Source organism: Glycine soja, chromosome 17, assembly GCF_004193775.1.
Source record: "Glycine soja cultivar W05 chromosome 17, ASM419377v2, whole genome shotgun sequence".
Classification (NCBI taxonomy): Eukaryota; Viridiplantae; Streptophyta; class Magnoliopsida; order Fabales; family Fabaceae; genus Glycine; species Glycine soja.
Window position 1 is genome coordinate 602,893 of NC_041018.1, and position 20,873 is coordinate 623,765.

A 20,873-nucleotide genomic window follows, 5' to 3' on the forward strand; every position below is an offset into this window, starting at 1 on the left:
AATCATTGTTATTAGTTAATACTCGTATTAATAATGTACGAGTAGGAACAAAATTATCAATTTATATTATTAAAAGATTAAATGTTATAATTAAAAATTAAGAGGATTAAAATTATAAAATTGAAAAACTTGGATACCAAAATTATAATTGATCGTTTTTATATTTACCCCACTAAAATATTTGTGTGAACGAACTTTATAAATTCTGGTTCTGTGTAGAATTTTCTACATACATATGAACAGGATCTGTCTCGTTTAATGTTTGGAATATATACGCTCTAGAATCTAGTGCTCTCTGCTAAAAATGAAAAGTGCTCGATCTCTAGCTATTTTCTTTGTGCTCCAATATGTCTCTCTTTGTTAAGATATTGAATATATGACATTGATCTTCAATTCACATATATTCAACGTACTTTAATTTCATCGATCGGTAAGGCCATTCAAGGTAGTGAATATAAAAATTAATAAAAAGTAGCTAAGGGGTAATAAAGCTAGAAGGCAAGAAGAGAAGGGAATACAATATAATTTAAACAAAAAAACGAAAGCAGCATGATAGAGCTTAACAGATTGAAAAAGAAAGAAACTAGGAGGAAAAAGATGTACGTGCTAACATACAAATAAAAATGATTAAAAAAGGACCACACCATAAGGCTTTGTCATTTTAAAAGTAAGACTAAAGCACTAATTAGTTATTCCTCGTGTTTTACAACATAACATGCAGATGCGTAATCATGCATGTACTAGACTGCAATTGGTTGTTTTTGTGCCTCAATCCTCATCTCCTCCTTCATTTTCCTTATGAATTCTTCAATCTTTCTGTTGAGTTCATCTGTATTTGCCAGTTCTTCGTTTGTTTCCATTTCCATTGCTGTTTCTGCTACTAATTCATCATCATCTTGTGCTACAATAACTCCAGTACTACTTCCTGTGCCTCCTCCTGCTCCTTCTTCTTCTGCATTAGAAACTTTACTAACTAGTCTTCCTTCGTTTTCTTCAGCTTGTGATATATGTTGATCAGGATATTCTTCATGCCTTTTTGCTTCTTCTTCAACCATAAGAGGAGCATTCTCTAGCAAGCGAAAAGCACCAAGTGGTTCTTCAGAAACCCGTAAGTCAAAATGAGGTGACATGGCTAGAAGAGCAAGGATGGCGTTACAGATGAGAAACATGTATTTCCTTTCAAGAGTGCGAGTAAGCATGGAGAAAAGACACGAGGAGAAGTATGCATTGAAACACTGAGGGAGTATGGAGAAGCCAGAAGAGTACCATACAAAGAAAGAAAATACAGAAACTGATAAAACAAACTGCAGAGTACTTTTCAAAAACTTGTTGAATTTCTTCTTTATATCATCCTGATCATATTCTTTGTCCATCGTACGCAGTAGCCTATGAAATTGGATATCGTCAATAAATAATTGAAGGGGCTGCAATCAATTTACCAAAATGGCCTAGATTTTATTATGATATGGATAAGCACTAGAAAGGTTATGATATGGTTCAAGTGGAATTTTCCAGCAAGCCATTAAAAGTGGGTCAACTAATTGGAAGAGGGAATCCAACGTAAAGAATGGGAGGAGATGCTGTCATTAATGAAAGAAGTTTCTAGTTGTGACCAGTCTCCGCCGGCCACAAGTACAACTATGCATGCATCAACACTCTAACACGATAAATTAAGAAACAAAAATTATCCAGAAAATTAATTTAGACCGCGTGAAATTTATATCCATAAAAGATTATCCGAAAAAAAATTAGTTTACTTACACACCTACGCCAAGTAATTTATTTTGAAATTAAGTTTTGATATTACATTAAAAAATTAACATCACACTTATTTTAAGATTAAATATTATTATATGTATAAAAAATTAATCGACGATAAATCCTGAAATTTTGTTGCAAGGGTCCTCGATCTTTCAGAGGTTAATTATTTTTGTAAAATAATTATTTTTTCATCTATTTTTTTGTGTAAAACAAGTTATTTTTGAGACAGAGGGAGTATGAGGTATAGATAAGTACAACTAAACTATGATAAATAAAAAAACAAACAATCATTTTAGCCTTAAGTGCGTTGCTCTCACAAATTTGTTTTTGAAAAATAAAAAAGTAAAATTTAATTCCTAAAAATATAAAAAGTGAGACAAATTCATTCCATTAAAATACATCTCTAATTTTCATTTTTCAATTATATAACTTATTAAAAAACATATCCATAAAATATATAAACCTAATTAGTTAACATCAATACAAAATACATGTACCAATAACATATTAGACTTAAAGTTTCTGATTTTGTTATTGCATAACCTGAAATTATAATCCATATTATAATCTATTACTTTTTTCTTTGATATCTATTATAGTTATATAGGTGGTCACTAACTAAGAGAAATTATAAAATATCAATTGTTAAACATTTCATATTTGTTTTCTTCTATTTGGGAATGATTCATTTAAGATTTGTCAAATTAAATTTTTATTTGATAACCTACTCACATCTTGTCTCCTCTTGAGTCTTATTCCAATGTGATAAGTTGACATTATAAATATAATTATAATACATTATAATAAAATTTGCAATCTAATATGTTGTTGGTGCATATATTTTGTTATTGATGTCAACTAATTAAGTTTATATATTTCGTTGATATATTTATCTATATGTTGTATACTTGAAAGACGAAAGTATTAATAAATTGTTGAATTAGAAATATATTTGTGAGTAATTTTAATTTTTATATTCATGTGAGCATCAATTTCGTGATATTTTTATTTCTATGTGTCACAGTGGTGAGTTCTTAATGAATTAATGTTAATGATAAAACAAATTTATCTGATTTTATGAAATTAAATTAAATTTTTTTTATATTCCAGATACAAATTTATCGGTTCTATACAGATTGTGAAACAAAAATCACTATTTATTGTAAATAAAATAAAGATAGTGTAGGTGCGGTGGTGTGGTGGGCAAGGAGTAGCGTGAGAAAGATGAGAGATGGTAAATGAATGATGAGTTAAAGGGTAGTAAATCACGCCGCATATCAAAAGCCAAAAGCCAGGCAGTGGGCATGCCTCATAAATTAAATGCTTCTCTGACTCATGAGGACCATTTTTCACTGCTCTTTTTTCCCCTACCTACCTGCATACGATGTTATCTACTTCTACTTTACAAGCTTCATTGATCTCACTTCAACTGCTTCAATTCAGATGGTAATAACTAATAACTCTCGATCGAGAGCCAAATAATGTTTTGAGTTCAGTTTCACCATGCACCATGCCCATCTGTTTTCGTAATTTGATGGATCTAAGAAGCAACTTTGCTCTGTTTTTTACTGTATACGTGACAGAGAAGTAAACACGCACTTGATCCAATTCCTTTCGTGGAAATCAACAGTAGTAGCAACAATAAAACATATATGCTAACGTTGTCAATTGATGGCTTTGATTTGGATCGAGTCTTACTGGAAAAATTTACAATGTCAACGCTCGTCTACGCATTGCCATATAATTAAAAGAAAAAGATCAATTTAAACTCAAATAATCCATCTTGGACATGCTCAAATAAGAGAGCATAGTTCAAGATCCAATTCTTTAAGAATAGGAATCTCCCCATTTTGGGCCTTATTTTCTTTCTTTTGGTTCATTTTAACCGGCAATTGAGTTCTTATGTCTCCCTTTAATTAATCCATTCAGCGAAAAGAAAGCCGTAAATTTAACTAATGAAACAGAGCTTCTTTAGCAAGATGGGACATTGAGTCCGAGGCTCTGAGTTATAATTAAATCATAAATTCTAGCATGTTTTGACAAGTACCGAGTAATTTTACTTTTCTTTTTCCTCGCATTTCGAAGGACTAGTATTTAAACTACGAAGCTTCAGGCCTTCATCACACTAAAAACTTTTCAAGACAAGATATCGTTAGTTTACTTATTGGTTCTAACTCCTCTCTCCCTCTACATTAACTTGCATTCTATGTATGCGCTGGCTTGCTTCTCTGGTACTCAAACATGTGTGCTTCTTTCTCCAGCACTTGCAGGTTAGTTGGAAGCAGATTGGGAGCATTTAAGAAATCAGAATGAAAGTTGCGTTACAAAGTACCAAAGCTCGAAGCTTTTGCATGGTCTCGGTTGCCTCGCTCGTGGCCCCTCTCTTAACCGTGCTTTTGGGTAATACCCTGAACTTAATAACACATATTACATAGTCTTTATCCTATTGTAACAGCAATGTCACACATGCATGCCAATCGGGTGCTACACTCATAAAATAAACTCTTCGAGCAGTTTGCGTTACTCACCCGTTGACTTTTTCCTTCCTTTATACTGACTTGACAAGCCAGTACACTTTGATTTATTTGTCTGAATGCATTAAGATAACAAGATATTGGTATGGTTCTTGTTTAATTGTTCGGCTTTGATACAATGTACTAATTGCTGACTTTGTAGATTGGTTTGGAGTAGTTATTATTACATTTCTGATTAATTCCTTTTGTTTCCCATCAATATCCATTCTCAATTTTTTTTAAAGTTTTCATATATGGTATAATGAGTCACTGATATTGCTGTTTGCAATGCAGTGGGGGATGTACTAATTCACAAGGAAGGTAGGATTGATGCTGGCATTGAAGAGATGTTCTTTTCCAGAGGAAACAGAACAGTGATCACCTTTCGGAAGCTGCTGCAATCTGGTGGTATGAAGAACCCTTTTTTTAGGTAATAATAAAAAGTAAACAAATTGCATGGTTGAAAAAGTGGGTTGCATTGCAGATGAAGGGGTTGGAGTGTACAAGTGTGAGGTGATATCTCATCTAGGGTAGAAGTAGAACCTCGGGTAGAAGTAAAAAAGTTGAATATTATATAAGTGATAAGTGAGAAGAAGACCTATAAATTTGAACATTAAAGTTTTGGGTTAAAATGTGATATCAAATTTACTTGTTTGATTGCATACTCCTTGATGTAAAACTCTCCATATTCCTTGATGTAAATCTCCCCGTGTATCATATGTTGTAAGCAACTTGGAACATGGATAAAAGATGGGAAGGAAATATAATTCGATGGAGGTATGTTACCTCGTCCCGTGGTTTGTTCTTTTTTAGTTTTTGACTTTTGGTAGGTACAGAAAAGCTAGACTATTAAATCAGCCATCAGTTGGTGGTTCACTTATTAAGTTTTCAACGGAATCAGATAATGTTTTTGCTATGGAAGAAACATAATCGGTTATCGATCCCACTCAGAATTGATTGACAGGATGCATGCAGTGGATTGATGAAAGAGTAAAAATAAAAAAGGATTTATTTTGCATATAATATAATTGGAGGTAGTGTAGGCTAGTATCCAAAGTCGTAAGAAAATTCAGAAACACCAACCATGGCAGAGAGAACTTGAGAAACAATGAAGAAGGAAGCCCCGAAAAGAAGAAGGATGAAAATTGCAGAAATGGGATTCTTGAGAAGTTCCACTATAGGGCGGAAGATGGTGTAAAGGGCACCTGTGCTGACGGTGAGAGCGTAGAGTCCATATCTCCTCACGTTGTCCCAGAACTCTTCCACAAGTGGGCCTTCTGGGCCCAAAGCCAAGGCCTTTTCCTCGCTCAGAACCACCACCAAAATTCCCACACACACCGCTCCCATCATCACAATGCTAGAATCATGTTTCAGTAATGGCAAAGTTGTTGTGTGCTCTCTATGAGTCATTGCCAATTTCGAAGCTGGATGTTTCAACTTTTTCCCATACGATGATACTACCACTAGTTTTATTGGTTTGACACATGATGGAGGGTTTGAAGAACAAATTGGAATGTGAAGCTCTAGTCTCAGGCTAACACTTTTCATCTTCTCACATTAACTCAACCAATACGACTTTATCTTCATTTTTATTTTATTTGATACCCTATCTATCTTCCAAGTGTGTGGTGTGTGTGGGCCTATGCTTGGTTTTTATCTGCAAATTTTACATGCCCAGCCCATGTTGGGACCCTCGCAACCCTCCAACTTAGAAACTAAGCTTAGAGCTTCCAATATTGTTACGCTGGGTTACAAAGTTATTATTATTATTATTATTATTATTATTATTATTATTATTATTAAGATACACGGACACATGATCTTTCTTTCAAAGTTATCCTTTTTTGTCTAATTCTCAATTATATGTTGATATTTTTACTTAACAGCTGTTTAATAATGTGTTAGTATTGTGATAAGTTAAAAATTAACACTTAACAATTAAAAAACTAATTAATTATAAAAATAAAAAGAAATAAACATATACAATAACAAAGATTGAATCAAAATTGTAAATTTTTTAATATTTAGGAACTAAAATCACAAGAAAAAAATGAAGATAAAAATTAAATAGAGATAAAAAAAATTTACAATTTAACCATTTTTTCTTCTAAATTACACTTATGGTCTTCCAATTTTTAATTTCATGATTTTAGTATCCCAATTTAGTAAAATATGTAATTTTAGTTCAAATGTTCAGTGTTTGTTGAATGTTAAAACTGTAACATTGATCATGATATGACATTAAGTAGATAATATCAGAAATAATATTCAAGCTAAAAGACCCAACTAAAAGTTCTCAAATAGTTCACGAAACTATAAATTAATTTAACCAAAATTTTATAGAAGATAGTACCTCTATAACTATACATATAAGCAGAGTTTCAACGTCAGCATTGTCCTGTACGGGGAAATCATAATTTATTTTCTTTCGATTTGGATTATATTATATTATATTAGAGTAAAATAATTGCAGTTGTAATTTATGACTTATTTTGATATAACATAAAACCAACTCATTATATCATGTTGATGTAAATCATGTCATCAAGTGTTCATTTAAAAATCGTCATCATAGTGGTTAGTGAGTTTCCACTGTAAGCACTATTTGTCCAACCCACCAGGATTTGTTTCTAATGCTAAGGTATCTTGAGTGAAAATTTGAAAGCATCTCATTATTATATAATTATTTAAGTTTACTGCATGACAACAGTTTTTTGTTTGTTTTTGCAACTCACCAATTCCTGAAAGCTGTGGGAGCAGACTGGAATATATAGAAACATCAGTTTCAAACAATAGCCTTTCATTCATGCCATGGAACTCCAACCTTCCTTCCTGGTTATTACTTCATTCCTCTTGTTGCTGCTTTGGCTTGCAAGGAATTACAAGCAAAAAATCAAAGTAAGGGAGTGTGGTTCATAAGCTTCCCCCAGGTTAAGGAATGGCAAACTATGTTACGTTGGTTAAGGAATTACTAGCTGTTGTACAAAAACATAAAAACGAATGGCAAACTATGTTACGTTGGTTAAGGAATTTGTCTTATTTGGATCGATTCTTTGCACAAGAAAATTGGTTCGTCAAGCATTAAATAGATTCGTTTTTTGTACTAAATGATTCAAGTAGATGATGTCACCAACGATGGTTGGTTGTATATATAACATTCAAAAGAAAGAAAACTCAAAGAAGCTTATCAAAATTACATACATTTTTTTAAAAATAAAAGTCCTTCCCAAACAATGGCAGTCCTATCTTCCTTGGCAGTCATCACCTTCTTCCTTTCACTCTTGGTGCTTTTTCTTGCAAAGAACTACAAGCAAAAGAGTCTCCATAAACTGCCACCAGGGCCATGGAAGCTACCTATTATAGGGAACCTGCTTCAACTAGCAGCAGCAAGTTCACTTCCTCATCATGCTATCAGAGAATTAGCTAAAAAATATGGACCCTTGATGCACTTGCAACTAGGTGAGATTTCTGCAGTGATTGTATCATCTCCCAACATGGCCAAGGAAATAATGAAAACACATGATCTTGCTTTTGCACAGAGGCCAAAATTTCTTGCTTCTGATATCATGGGCTATGGATCAGTTGACATTGCCTTCGCTCCATATGGAGATTATTGGAGACAAATGAGGAAAATATGTACGTTGGAGCTACTAAGTGCAAAGAAGGTTCAGTCTTTCTCCAATATTAGAGAACAGGAGATAGCTAAGCTCATTGAAAAAATTCAGTCATCTGCAGGTGCACCAATCAATCTCACCAGCATGATTAACTCTTTCATAAGTACCTTTGTTTCTAGAACAGCATTCGGTAACATAACTGACGACCATGAAGAATTTTTATTGATCACAAGGGAAGCAATAGAAGTGGCAGATGGCTTTGATCTTGCAGATATGTTTCCTTCTTTCAAACCTATGCATCTCATAACCGGGTTGAAAGCCAAAATGGATAAGATGCATAAGAAGGTTGACAAGATCTTAGACAAGATCATAAAGGAGAATCAAGCAAATAAAGGCATGGGAGAAGAAAAGAACGAAAATCTTGTTGAGGTTCTTTTAAGAGTCCAACACAGTGGCAACCTTGATACCCCAATTACAACCAACAACATCAAAGCTGTGATTTGGGTTAGTATCTCTGCCGTGACGTTCATCTAATTTTAAATTCTGTTTGAGATGATCCACATATATGATTCAAACAAGTATGTTCGAAAAATCAATGTGATTTTCTTGTTCTTGTTATGATTTTAAATATGTGAAACTATATTCAACATTATACAGGACATATTTGCTGCTGGAACGGATACATCAGCAAAAGTAATAGATTGGGCAATGTCAGAAATGATGAGAAACCCAAGAGTAAGGGAGAAGGCACAAGCTGAGATGAGAGGAAAGGAAACAATCCGTGAGAGCAACCTAGGAGAACTTAGCTACCTCAAGGCAGTAATAAAAGAAACCATGAGGTTACACCCACCTCTTCCTTTGTTGCTTCCAAGAGAATGCATAGAAGCATGCAGGATTGATGGATATGATTTACCCACCAAGACCAAAGTCATAGTGAACGCATGGGCAATTGGAAGAGATCCTGAGAACTGGCATGATGCAGACAGCTTTATACCAGAAAGATTCCACGGTGCATCTATTGATTTCAAAGGAATAGACTTTGAGTACATCCCTTTTGGGGCAGGAAGGAGAATGTGCCCGGGCATTTCATTTGGTATAGCCAATGTGGAGTTTGCTCTAGCCAAATTACTCTATCACTTCAATTGGGAACTCCAACAAGGAACGAAACCAGAGGAGTTTGACATGGATGAATCATTTGGAGCTGTGGTTGGAAGGAAAAACAACCTTCACTTGATTCCCATTCCTTATGATCCTTCAATCCATGATAATGGCAAAGGAGGCACCTTCATTTAATTCAGAATAGAATAAAATATAAACTGCAACTTTCACTTGATTCCTATTCCTTACTTATTATTATTATGAAGGAAATGCTTTTCGGCTTTTTGGAGACCGAAATAGCTCTAGTTTGTCATCTTTTTTAATCAAAATCATGACCAAGTTTGCAGGGCACTGAGACCTCGTACTGTTTTTTTTTTTTTGTACAGATGACATAACCTCGTACCGTATAAATACTTTTGCACCCCTTGTTTAAGAAATTCTAAACTGAAAGCATATACAACTAGTTTAATTTTCCCCAAATCAGTAAAAGAATCTTGTTAGTATAATAGCCCTTTAGAATTTTCAGTCAAAATCGAAAGAAGAAAAGAACTCCGATGGTGAGTTTTCAATTTCCAAGTTAATGGATATAAATTGGATTGGTGATGAAGACAGGAAGAGGGAGGTCATGGGTTCAAAACCCTCATCAACAAAACTAACAATTAACATTGTCTATTAAAAAAATCCAAGTTAATGGAATTCAGCTCTTACGAGATGTAGTTATCCAGAAATCCTGACAGTTGCCAAAACGGAGCAACAGCAATGAATCATGTGAAACAACGCCAGATAAAGTCCTGATGAAGCAAAATCAGGCAATGGTGGTAGAATAAAACATCAACTTACGTAAATAACATCAATAATTTGTTCCTTGTTGAGATTTATTATCTCAGCTACTTGTTACCATCGCTCAATTTAGCCGCATACCACGCAATAACCACAACAAAGGAAATCAGAGAAATATTTGTTGCTTCATTCAAATTTAAGAGTGCATAAATGTAAAGCGGACAATTTGTGCTCCAACAATTGTCACTGTCACTCTCGTCCTCTCACCTACTCGGTCACTCACACCAACACGTGTAATGAAGGAATATTTTATTGAGAACCTAGATCCTAAAAATAATAGAGGACCCGCAGGAACAACAAAACCGAGGTCCAGATGGTAAATTACAAAATGTGATTCTTTCTATCTATATGGGTGCAGATCAAGGATCTATATACATCAAAAAAATCTGTTCAACGCCAAAATTGGACGACTCCAATATGCAAACATATCCACAAGGAGCCATAGCAAAAGGATTAAAGTACTCTTCCGCCTAATACCACAAAATGACCTTGAGAAGAAACAATATGAAAAGTTCAGTTTCAACACCTCACCAATTATGCAACTGAGAAGTAATGCTTTTTTCAACAGGATGATATTGTGTGTGCATGTATCTCCCAGCTTTCACAGAACCAGGCTGCTCAAGCCACTTGTCATATAAGCCTTTAACGATGGGATTGTCAAACGGTGATGCTACCAAAACCTAGCATATAAAGAAACATAATCAGTCCCTAATAAAGATTCTGATAGCAGAAAAGAGCAAAATGGTACAACAAACTCCACTAACGCTACTCACAAACTAACATGTTTGATGCGAGAAACAATTAATTACTAATACAGTTAAAAAAAAGTTTTCAATATCCAAAAGTTGTTCCACAATAACCAAAAAAAGGGTAAAACCACCGATGACAAATTATTTGTAGTGCCTAGAGGCAATGAAGCAAATATGGTAGAGCATCAATACAGATACAGACTAACAATTGTTTGTAATTTTGTCCTACAAGAATCTATGCAGTGTTCAGACTTTTGATGCTCCCACTAATGCAGAAGTAGACAAACACTTACGCATCTTTATGCAAGTCAAACTTTTAAAGAAGAGTGCAACTTAAAATACTAGCTTCTCTGAGATAATACTACTTACATTTTCCATGTAAACTGATTCTAACAACTGACTTAGTTCTTTAGGAGATTGCCCTGAACTTGGTTTAATTTGACCTCCCCCATTTAAGCAACCTGCATTGAGGGAACATTCTTTTTCAGTTCAATACCTACCAATTTTATGGGCCTTGTGAAAAAATATTGATAACTAACAAAAACCAACAAATAAATAAAATTTATGAAAAAGGAAAAACACGGTACCTGAAGGGCATGCCATGATTTCTAGGAAATGATAATCACATTTCCCAGTTTTAAGTTTTCGTACAATGTTCTGCAGGTTCCGGAAACCATAACAGAGAGCAAATTTCAACACTGTTTTTCCCTCCACCTGCACAGACAGATGTAGAACAGTAAGCAAGAGTACTCTTCGAAGTCCTCTTAGGAATAATTCTTAATCCTCCTACAAATCCTCTTACTAGCTTTTATGGTAAGGTTTAAATATACTTTATACTTCCAAGACAATAAATGCTTTTACTTTTCATTCAATATTTACCATAAAAGGTAGTAGGAGGATTTAGCATTACTTATCCTCTTAGCTTTGGCAGGGTACTCAATGGTAAGCAAGAGTACTCCTCCAACTCCAAGTCCTCTTGGCTTTGGCAGGGTACTCCCTTTAATTAGGATCCACAAACTCTCCAAAGGAAACAAAATATCAAGACTACCCAAAAAGTGAATCAACTGTTTATACTATGGTTTATTTATAGACCCAACATAGTGATACATCCTAATCTAATAATCCTATTTTGAGCCAGAATGAGATAATCCAAAATAACAAATAACAATAAATAATCCCAAATCAAAACCAATTTTGAAAAATAAATCTAGATGACATATCAAAAACTAATAGCCCATTCTATCTACATCATGATATAGCATGGCATTATATCATATATACCCAGATAAACAAACTCTAGCTAAACAAGGCACAACAAACCCCTAAATTATCTTCAAGTTAATGCATAACTTTGTCCTAAAAGCGGTAACTTGTTGGTTTTTTCCTTGAAGAGGCTCTATACTTGCTAAAAGTTTATCTTACAAAATTGTCAACTTGTAAACAATTTCATCCCTCAGAGAACTAATTTGTGCAGATGAAAACATTCATTCAGGGACCAAAGCAACATAAATTGCCACTGCAGGATGAAAGAATGATAACAGCAAAGGTTGCTGGTGAAGGGATAATCATGGACTCATTCATGAAAGAATGATGACTTCAAAGAAATAATGAGAGAAATTAAATAAAACACATAACAACCAGAAACTGTGTTGGAAATTTATCCCATCAAGAAATGGCTCTTAAAAACTACTTATTGTCCATTTTGTTACAATGCATAAATACTCAACATTTTATAGTTAGATACAGCACACAAAAGATACTAATAACAACCTTCCTCACGAGCATAAAAATAATATTATAAAGTTCAAAAGGACTTGCCTCCAGAGTAACTTCCTGAAAATCTGAATTCCTGATGTTTTTGAAGGTCAAAGGGCCATCAATCTGTCTTCCAAAAAGTGTTTTAGCAGCATATTGGAAAATTGTTTCCGCATAACCACCTGAGCTTCCACTGACCCCATAAAGGTATCCATCTTCATTAATATTTGTTAGTCTGCAAGCACCATACTACATCTGAACACCATTGTTCGACAAAAACATGAAATTAAATAATGGAAGCAAAAGTTAGTTTCATACATTTTGTCCAGAGTAGTCTCATCTAGGCTTTTAAAATCAACTTCTTTTGACTGTAAGATTGAACTCAAATGTGCATTAGTATACATATCATAAGTTAAATTAGAAGAGGAAAAAAATCACAAAAAAAGAGGGAATGCATTAAACTTATAACCTGAATCAATTCCAAAACTTCTCCAGTTGTCAATACTGAATCTACCTCTGAAATCATGTTAATTTCACTCTCACGCCCTTCAGCATGGGACTCAAATTGGAAAACAAAGTCATCCCTAGCAGCCTCAAGCTTTTTGTCATAACAAGGCATCACGGTGACATGGTAAACTTCTTCTGGCCTGTTAAAACTTTAAACAGTCATTCAAGTGTTTTACTGTGCATATAACTCTCTGGAAATTGCATCATGCCAAAATATATCATGAGTATATGAATAACAACTGAGGCATCATAATCATCAAAAGATTAAGTGGCCTCCCTCATCTTCAAGGTAAATGTATGTTTCTTTCCATCTCAAATTATAATTTGGAACTAATATGCAACCTGAGTCCTAATTCTTGGCACACATAGTTCTTTATGATAACTCCAATTGTTTGCTGTGGACTCTTTACTGATGAAATATAAGGTAGAACAAAGGATCCAAGTTGCTTTTCAGCATAGCATATCCAACCTGCACATAGATGTTCATATCAATAACCAGAACCTATTCTGCACATTGAAAAGTAGTTCTGGTCCACAACCCTATATTTCTAACACAATGAAATAGTACGAAGCAATCACAAGTCACAACAGAAACAAGGAAAAACACAGACCATAGTCAACACAACATCCTGAAATTTCAGCTTACATTTCTACTTCAAAAGTCAGAATAAAAAAACTTCATCCAACTTTTTTTCAAGATCTTCGACACAAGTTCATTTAACACATCACATATAACCCTTAAACATGTGCTTATTGACAACTTAATATGTTATATAATTTTTAATACACTTAACTTTGTTGTGTTCTTATATTTTGGATTTTGCCGAGTCATTATTCATGTGTCAAGTCATGTCACAGACACAATTTGCCAATACTATGATCTTGATAAGTTTAACTTCTATACCTGGGCAAGCTGATGCAATCATAGGTAGACTTGATTTACTCCTCTCATCTTCAACCACTTGATTTTGTCTATACCTTGTGATGAACTCCACACAAGATTCGACAAGGGTCAAATCTCTACTACAACTTGTATCAAAAATTGCCTTCACTCCCAAGGATTTAAAAAATCTTGTCAGCTTTTTGAAAGCCTGCAATGGCAAGAGTTTGACTTTCAGCCAGGGGAAACAAGAAGAAATTTGGATTTTTCTTCCCAAATTTATTTCAAGTGAGAACCCTGTAAAAATATTTTGAAAGGGTTAAATATATTTTTAGCCCCTGTTAAACAAATGCATTTTGGTTTTGGTCCCTATAATTTCTTTGAAGGTTTTCATCCCTCTCGAATTTGAAATCACCATATTTAGTCCCTACCGTTAACAAGATTCTATTAAGTGTTGACATGGCTAATGGAAATCCACATAGGCATCCCCATTGGCAATCGGCAATTGGCATGTGTCACTCACTTTCCACCTCAAATTGACTTTTCCAAAATTTTCCTCAAATCATGAAAACAAATGCGTAGACTTTGTAAATTAGCCAGAAAACATTATTTCGTTAGACAATGGCTAGTCGGCCAAGATAGAAGGGGAGAATGAGATGGTGACGTTGGTTTTTAGGTAATGGAGACAGAGGAGAGAGGGGGTGGCACAGGGCAGAGAAGGAAGAAGGAGAGGTGGTGTGTGATTCTTGTGTCCCAGAAAAGGGTGCAGCATATAGTGCAGAGGGGTGAGAATCAAATGGGTAAAACAGAACCAGATTATGATGGGAAAGATAGAAGAATAGGGGGCGACTATGGTTAGCATGACACTATAGAAGGTGAGACATGGGGAGGCTTTCTTATGATTAAAACTTGGAGTGGAAATGGAGAAGGAAAGCCCACCGTTGCGTGTGGAATAATTTTTTGGTTCAGAAAAAAAAAATTGGTGAGGTGGCAAGTGAGTTCTATGTGTGCATTACTATATGCCAAGTGGAATGCCTATAAGGACTTCTGTTAGCCACATCAGCACTTAATGAAAGTCCATTAGCAACAGGGACTAAATGTGGTTTTTAGAGTTTGGAGGGATTAAAAAGAAAATTAGCGTACCCTGGTGCTAGAAGGCTCCTCGCTATGCAAAGGTATGGGGGAAGGTCATTGTAGGCAGCTTTACCCTTGCATATGCAAAGACACTGTTTTCAAATTCGAACCAATGACCAACTAATCACCGGTGCACAACTTTACTGCTGCACCAGAGATTGCCCTCTCAATTTTATTTTATTTTTCATTTTAGAGGTACCAAAAACATATTTAACCCCAAAAAATATAACGAGCAAAGCAACATGTAAAGTGTCACCTGAATTGGAGAAATGCCAAAATGAAAAGCAATAGAAGCCCTTGACTGGGGAGAAAGAGACACAATCACGGCCTTTCCTGAATTAATATTGTTCAGAAACTCATCCAAACTTTGCTTCTCCAGCATAACTGTCTCTGCTGATGTGACGCATCCACTGCATTACCAGACAAATAAATGATGATTCCAAATAAAAGTTGCACTTTGACATTATCAACAGCATCCCCATAAGAAACACAATCTTTTAATGTAAAGTATTTTTTCCCTCTGCAATGCAACAATATCATTAACCATTTACTAAACACAGAAACAAGTACAGCAGCCAAATACATCCGTTGACTTGTAAAACTAGGGGTACTAAGCAGAGAAAGAGAAAGAAATACAAAGACAAACCTGCATGCCAAACAATCCTTAAGCGAAATTTTAACAGGTTCAAACTTGACCTGCTTGATAGCATTTGATACCTAGAGTGAAATTAAATGTGAACAAGAAGGGTTTGACAAAAGTATTGTGATTATTATTCCGATGAAGAGAAGGAAACGAAAATACCTCCGGTTTATCATTCTTTTTCAATCCTTTGAGGGAGACTATGCATGCCTGCGAAGGAGCGATGAAATCGTTGAGATCTCCAATCCGAAGTGCTGCCGAGAATTTTTCCGACATCTCTGACTCTCACAATTTAATAGCTAGCAGCAAATTAATGAACAAAAAATCAATCGAAGGATATAGTTAGGGTTTTGAATTTTGATTGGGGAAAAGGAAGGAAATTAGGCCACAGCCATAAATAAAAGTTGTGTTTGTTCGGTTCCCTCGTTAAGTCAAAGGAAGGGCGCAGGAGAGAGATGAACACTGTGAACAGTGAATTTGTGTTTAGGCTGTGTTCCGAATTGCGACTACCAACGGAGGTCGTGTCCTCAATCCTGAATCTTTCCCTTTCCAAATTCTCTTCTTCTTCTTTTTTTTCAATTTCCAAAATCCATCTATAGTCTACTAGCACTTTCTAGTTTTTTTTTTTCGGGAAGTACTTTCTAGTTGTATAATAAAATCTATAAAAAAAATTTACAGAATCTATACAGTATAAAATATGTATTTTTATGTCTCTGATTATAAAATATTATTAATTATTCATAAATATTAAAAACTGATTAATTTTGTTATAATTATAATATTTTTTGAAAAAATTATCCTTGAATAATTTATATATGGAGAAAGAATAATAGTAGTGAAGTTTTAATTTCAAAACTAAATTCTTTTATTTTTTTTAAAAGAGACAATTCATAATATTTATTTTTTATGAAATAAAATAATTAACAATATTTTTATCAAAATATAATTAATACAACAAAATAATTAGAAAAGAGTCTTATATCAGGATAAATAAATTTTAAAGTAATATTTTATAAAAAGGAACGAATTAAGTATAATTAAAAAATTTGGTGATGTTTTTTTTTTTGTGAAGAAGTATAATTTAAATAAGTTAAAATATACTTTTTTTTATATCCTTTATCATATTTAATTTGACAGTTCAATTTAACATTTAATATTTTGAGAACTGTCTCATCGGAGTAAGTCCAATGAATAACTGAAAAATAGTTATAAACATGATAAGAATAACTTAAAAAGTAAATCCAAGCAACCCAAAAAATAAAAAATTTAATATCATTTTTTTCAATTGCTAATGAAATTTATTTTTCACATTATTTTCATCATATTACATTCTTTTTTTGGTTTAATTGAGTTTCATAATTTTATACAAATGAATTTATTTAAGCAAGTTACAACTTTCAAATGAGTTTAAAGAGTTCAAAATGGTAACCCAAAACTCATAATGTTTTTTCAGAAATTATTTTACGTTATTTTAAAAACATAAATAAATAAATTGAATTTTTGGATGAATCGAAGTATTCCTTAACCAAAAATAAGAAATAGTTCCTTAATATATTAAGATTTCTTTAAAAGTTTGACATTTTTCATGTTTTTTTTTTTCATACATATGGATCAAAGATTTTGATTGAATTTTTCAACACATGTTTAAGAAATAAGATAATTAAAAATATATTCTATCCATTTAAATATAATTAATGACGTAAATGATTAAATCTCTAATCACATAATGTACCAATCATATTACACAATGGTGACAATGATTATATTTGACAAGATATTTCATTAGTTTTAAATTTTTTTTTAGTTAAAGAGTTTGTTTTATTATTTGATAAATAATTTTTTTTAATAATTTTTTATTAGTTGTTGGTATTTCTTGAAATGTTACTGGCAGTCATATTTCTTTAAAATAGTTTCTAGCTTTTTATACTTTTTTTCTTTTTATCTTTAATATATTTATTAAATTTTCTTATTAACCTTTTAAATAAATAATTATTTTATTATATTTCTATCATTTTATATTTTTCAATTACTTTAATAAATAGTTTTTATCGAATATTTATAATTTAATAAATTAATTTTTCAATTTAAAGTTATCAACTTTCGACAGTTAACTTTTGAGTAAAAAATAACAATACTGGTAAAAGTGTAAAAGTATATTATACTAATTATACTAAAAAATATAAATGATTAAAAGTATATTTCATCCATTTAAATATTAAACCCTAATTTTCAAAGTGGACTATTTATTATTTTCCTTTTATTTTAGTTGTACAGTAACTTGATAGCGATATTTTTTAAAATCTTTTTCAATCATATTGATAATTACATATTGAGATGCAATGCATATATAATAATTAATATATTTTTTTATTATTAGTACAACAATTTCCATAACATTATTTTTGTGTTTATTGTTTTCTGCCCCATCTTTTATCATTTATTTATTACGTTTCAAAGTTTTTTCTTTTTCACTTAGTTTGATAGAGTAGAAACCCCGCAAAAGAGAAATGAAAAGCAAAAAAGAATTGTACAAATTTAATTCATTTGGTAGCCTTGCAATAGTAGATAACTTTAAAAAATACATAATTATGAATATTTTATATAATTTATTATTTGTATATTTATCAAATAAAATTGATTTATTTTCGTTGGTCCCTCATAAATTTTAAACCTACTTTTGTTGATATCTAACTCAAATATTCAAACATGTGAATTATTTTAAACTCTTTAATAGTATTAAAGTTTGACTCCATTTAAATTTTTTTTATGTGCGACTCCATTTAAATTAAAAAAGAAAATAAGTCAACTTTTTTTCCTTTTTGTTGTTATCTGATTGTCAAAGAGAAAGGCACAACGTCACAAGCATGAAATGGTAAATCAGTGACAGCCGAAATGCACATATTTGCGTCATAATTCATAATTCACTATAACAAAGAGCCTTACAAATTAGAAAGCTACTACTATGTTGATCAAGAAAGAGTGGTAAGTGGAGTAGGTTGGTTGTTAACTTGAAGAAACCATGGTGATGGTAGCTCCCAATAGTACCTACCAACCTGCATATTTGTTTTTGTTGGTGCCATACAAACGGAAGAGACTAAAAGCAGAAATACATGAGAGGACCACCATACTAAGGCTAACCACAAAAGCACTTGCTATCCCTTCTCCCATTTGGTTGCAGAATTTCCCATACATGTTGCACACCTTCATCCACTGAAGTTCTGCTTGCCCTGTCCTTCCAAGCACCCCAGATTGCAATGCAGCCGCCACTGCAGCCACCGTCACATATGCCATCACCTGTACAAATAGATATTCAATTACACTTGTAGTGTGTTTAGATTCACTCTCACACTGGAAGCAACTCAGTCCTCCAGTCAAGTCAAACCAAACATGTTATTATTGTTGTCATGTTGTGTAGTACAAATACTCCTTATTAAACTTATCAATTATGATCTATTTTTAATGTTTCTTTAGGATCCAGAATTCATTTCCTTAAACTGAAATAAACATAAAATACTGTCTGTGTCCCCCCAAAGAATAGAAGAAAGGTCAATAATACTATAACGCGTGGTCCTATAAGTGCTTGGGTGATTTCAGACAAAAAATTAATTCTCAACAACTTCATATGTGATCCCAAAGGGGATTAAGTATGAATCTACGATATATGTGGTGAGTGTCTCCCCTGTACGACGGTTTTCATGAGGTCCCGCAGCAGTGGTTCCCAGTTCCTCAGGCTTCACGGGGCAAAACTGAGATAATTATGAATTATGAATTGCTATACAAATTTGACTATATGAGCCCCGACTTCAACAAAACAAAACCAACCCGACCCCACTCTCAGATTCTGACACAGGTATTTATGTATATAGCAAAATGCTTAGGGCAGGATCAAATGTTTCAAGGGAAAGTCGATCACTCCCTCCTTTGGTGGATTTGCCTGATTAGTTTTACATGGACTCACAATTCTAAGAGATATAAGGTTGGTTTGTTGATAAAGAGTGAAGAGATAGGTGACAGGTTCAAATCCCCCGCTAACGAAAAACCAACAAACTAATGATTAACATTTGCGGATAAATAAAAATGGACTCACCATTCCATTCATTGATCAATTTGATGCATTCATTTAAAAAGTTTGAGAACTTGGGATGAACTCCTTGAAAGAAAGAAAGAAAGAAAAAATGAATAGTACCACATAGTCTAGATTCAGCTTTGGGCAGTTGCTACATTAGCTGCTACCAAGAAGATCCCAAAAAGTATTGATACTTGGCTTTTGGACATGGTGCAGTGCTAAGGAAATTATACACTTGGTATGTATTTGAGTGGATTTTTGTGTATGGCTTGGCGTTGAAATCACAGAAAAAAAGTGAGAAAGTTAAAGACCTAAAGCTATACAGAGTTGTTTCATTACTGATGTAGAAAAGTGAATTGATTCTCTTTAAAGGATCGCAAAATCAAACATACTATATAAAATTGATTTTGAATTGAAATTATTTATGTTTATATGCTTTTATCTTGAGAGTAACTTTGATGTAAAACTTGAAGTAAAATTTTCAATATAATGCATAATCAATTTGTATCTATTTTAAGATTACATTTGACGGAAGAGAAAACAAATTGTGATACTTTTAGCCGTGAAACAAACCACACAAGCGAGAAGAGTGAAATATAATATGCAGGTACCTGATCACCAGAGAAAATGAGCCAAGCTAAGGGCTTGCTGAAAAGTACATTTCCCCTAACCATACTCACAACACAGCGCAACCCTTGAATTAAGGAGTAGCCAACAGTTAGTCCGTTCGCAACTACCAAGAACCTGCAAAGAATATTATATTAGGATTAGGAGAGAAGAAAACCATTTTCAGACCGAAAGTGAAGAAACAAGAGCTCACACTAAAGCCTTCATGTCTGTAAATTTAGCTTTCTTCTGAAAGGAGAAAAACTCTTTGACTTGGGAATCAGTCACCACAAGAACAATTGCAACAACTCCAAGACCAAGGCTCACACACCTTAACACCAGCTCTGTTATCCTCACCCTCCTATCCAACACTTTAAGTTTTGTTCCATGGTACACTGGAACAGTACCTGGACTAACACCCAAACCCAAGTAACTCATTTTCCCCTTTAAGATCAACACTGAGATATACGAGAAAACAAAAACAAGTGAACAACCGAGGTGTCCACTATTATATAGTACTAGTTGAACACAAAAGGGTGATGGTTGAAAATGCAACGTAGCGTAGCGTGCCAAGTGGTCAAAGCTGAGAAGACAAAGGAAACTCAGCTATCCTAACAGTACAAAGATGGGGTCATTTATTAAGGACTCTGCTATCATTTCTGGTTCTGCATTTATTTATGGACTACTAAATGGCAAGAAAAATGTGGTTT

The 20,873-nt window shown here is 33.4% G+C and overlaps 5 protein-coding genes across 5 annotated transcripts; 1 reads left to right on the top strand and 4 right to left on the bottom strand.

Annotated features, from left to right (window-relative positions):
• Window positions 1-444: 444 nt before the first annotated feature.
• LOC114391824 lies at window positions 445-1,390 on the bottom strand. The gene has a single exon (XM_028352806.1). It carries the CDS (start codon window positions 1,371-1,373, stop codon window positions 741-743), a length of 633 nt encoding a protein of 210 aa, XP_028208607.1. The 5' UTR covers window positions 1,374-1,390; the 3' UTR covers window positions 445-740.
• Window positions 1,391-5,253: 3,863 nt separating this feature from the next.
• On the bottom strand, window positions 5,254-5,857 carry LOC114392816. The gene has a single exon (XM_028354041.1). The coding sequence runs from the start codon at window positions 5,820-5,822 to the stop codon at window positions 5,319-5,321; it is 504 nt and encodes a 167-aa protein (XP_028209842.1). The 5' UTR covers window positions 5,823-5,857; the 3' UTR covers window positions 5,254-5,318.
• A 1,560-nt stretch (window positions 5,858-7,417) lies between these two features.
• On the top strand, window positions 7,418-9,337 carry LOC114393532 (cytochrome P450 71D8-like). Its single transcript, XM_028354885.1, has 2 exons — window positions 7,418-8,392; window positions 8,546-9,337. Exons 1-2 carry the CDS (start codon window positions 7,508-7,510, stop codon window positions 9,179-9,181), a joined length of 1,521 nt encoding a protein of 506 aa, XP_028210686.1. The 5' UTR covers window positions 7,418-7,507; the 3' UTR covers window positions 9,182-9,337.
• Window positions 9,338-9,932: 595 nt separating this feature from the next.
• On the bottom strand, window positions 9,933-16,087 carry LOC114393533 (protein NAR1-like). The gene is made up of 11 exons (XM_028354886.1): window positions 15,654-16,087; window positions 15,498-15,568; window positions 15,108-15,261; window positions 13,742-13,928; window positions 13,180-13,306; window positions 12,800-12,977; window positions 12,649-12,698; window positions 12,394-12,565; window positions 11,163-11,289; window positions 10,945-11,036; window positions 9,933-10,506 (listed from the first exon to the last, which is right to left on the bottom strand). The coding sequence occupies exons 1-11, from the start codon at window positions 15,765-15,767 to the stop codon at window positions 10,354-10,356; spliced, it is 1,425 nt and encodes a 474-aa protein (XP_028210687.1). The 5' UTR covers window positions 15,768-16,087; the 3' UTR covers window positions 9,933-10,353.
• A 2,285-nt stretch (window positions 16,088-18,372) lies between these two features.
• Window positions 18,373-20,865, bottom strand: LOC114391915 (CASP-like protein 2B1). Its single transcript, XM_028352928.1, has 3 exons — window positions 20,378-20,865; window positions 20,169-20,301; window positions 18,373-18,785 (listed from the first exon to the last, which is right to left on the bottom strand). Exons 1-3 carry the CDS (start codon window positions 20,599-20,601, stop codon window positions 18,537-18,539), a joined length of 606 nt encoding a protein of 201 aa, XP_028208729.1. The 5' UTR covers window positions 20,602-20,865; the 3' UTR covers window positions 18,373-18,536.
• Between the last annotated feature and the right edge of the window lie 8 nt (window positions 20,866-20,873).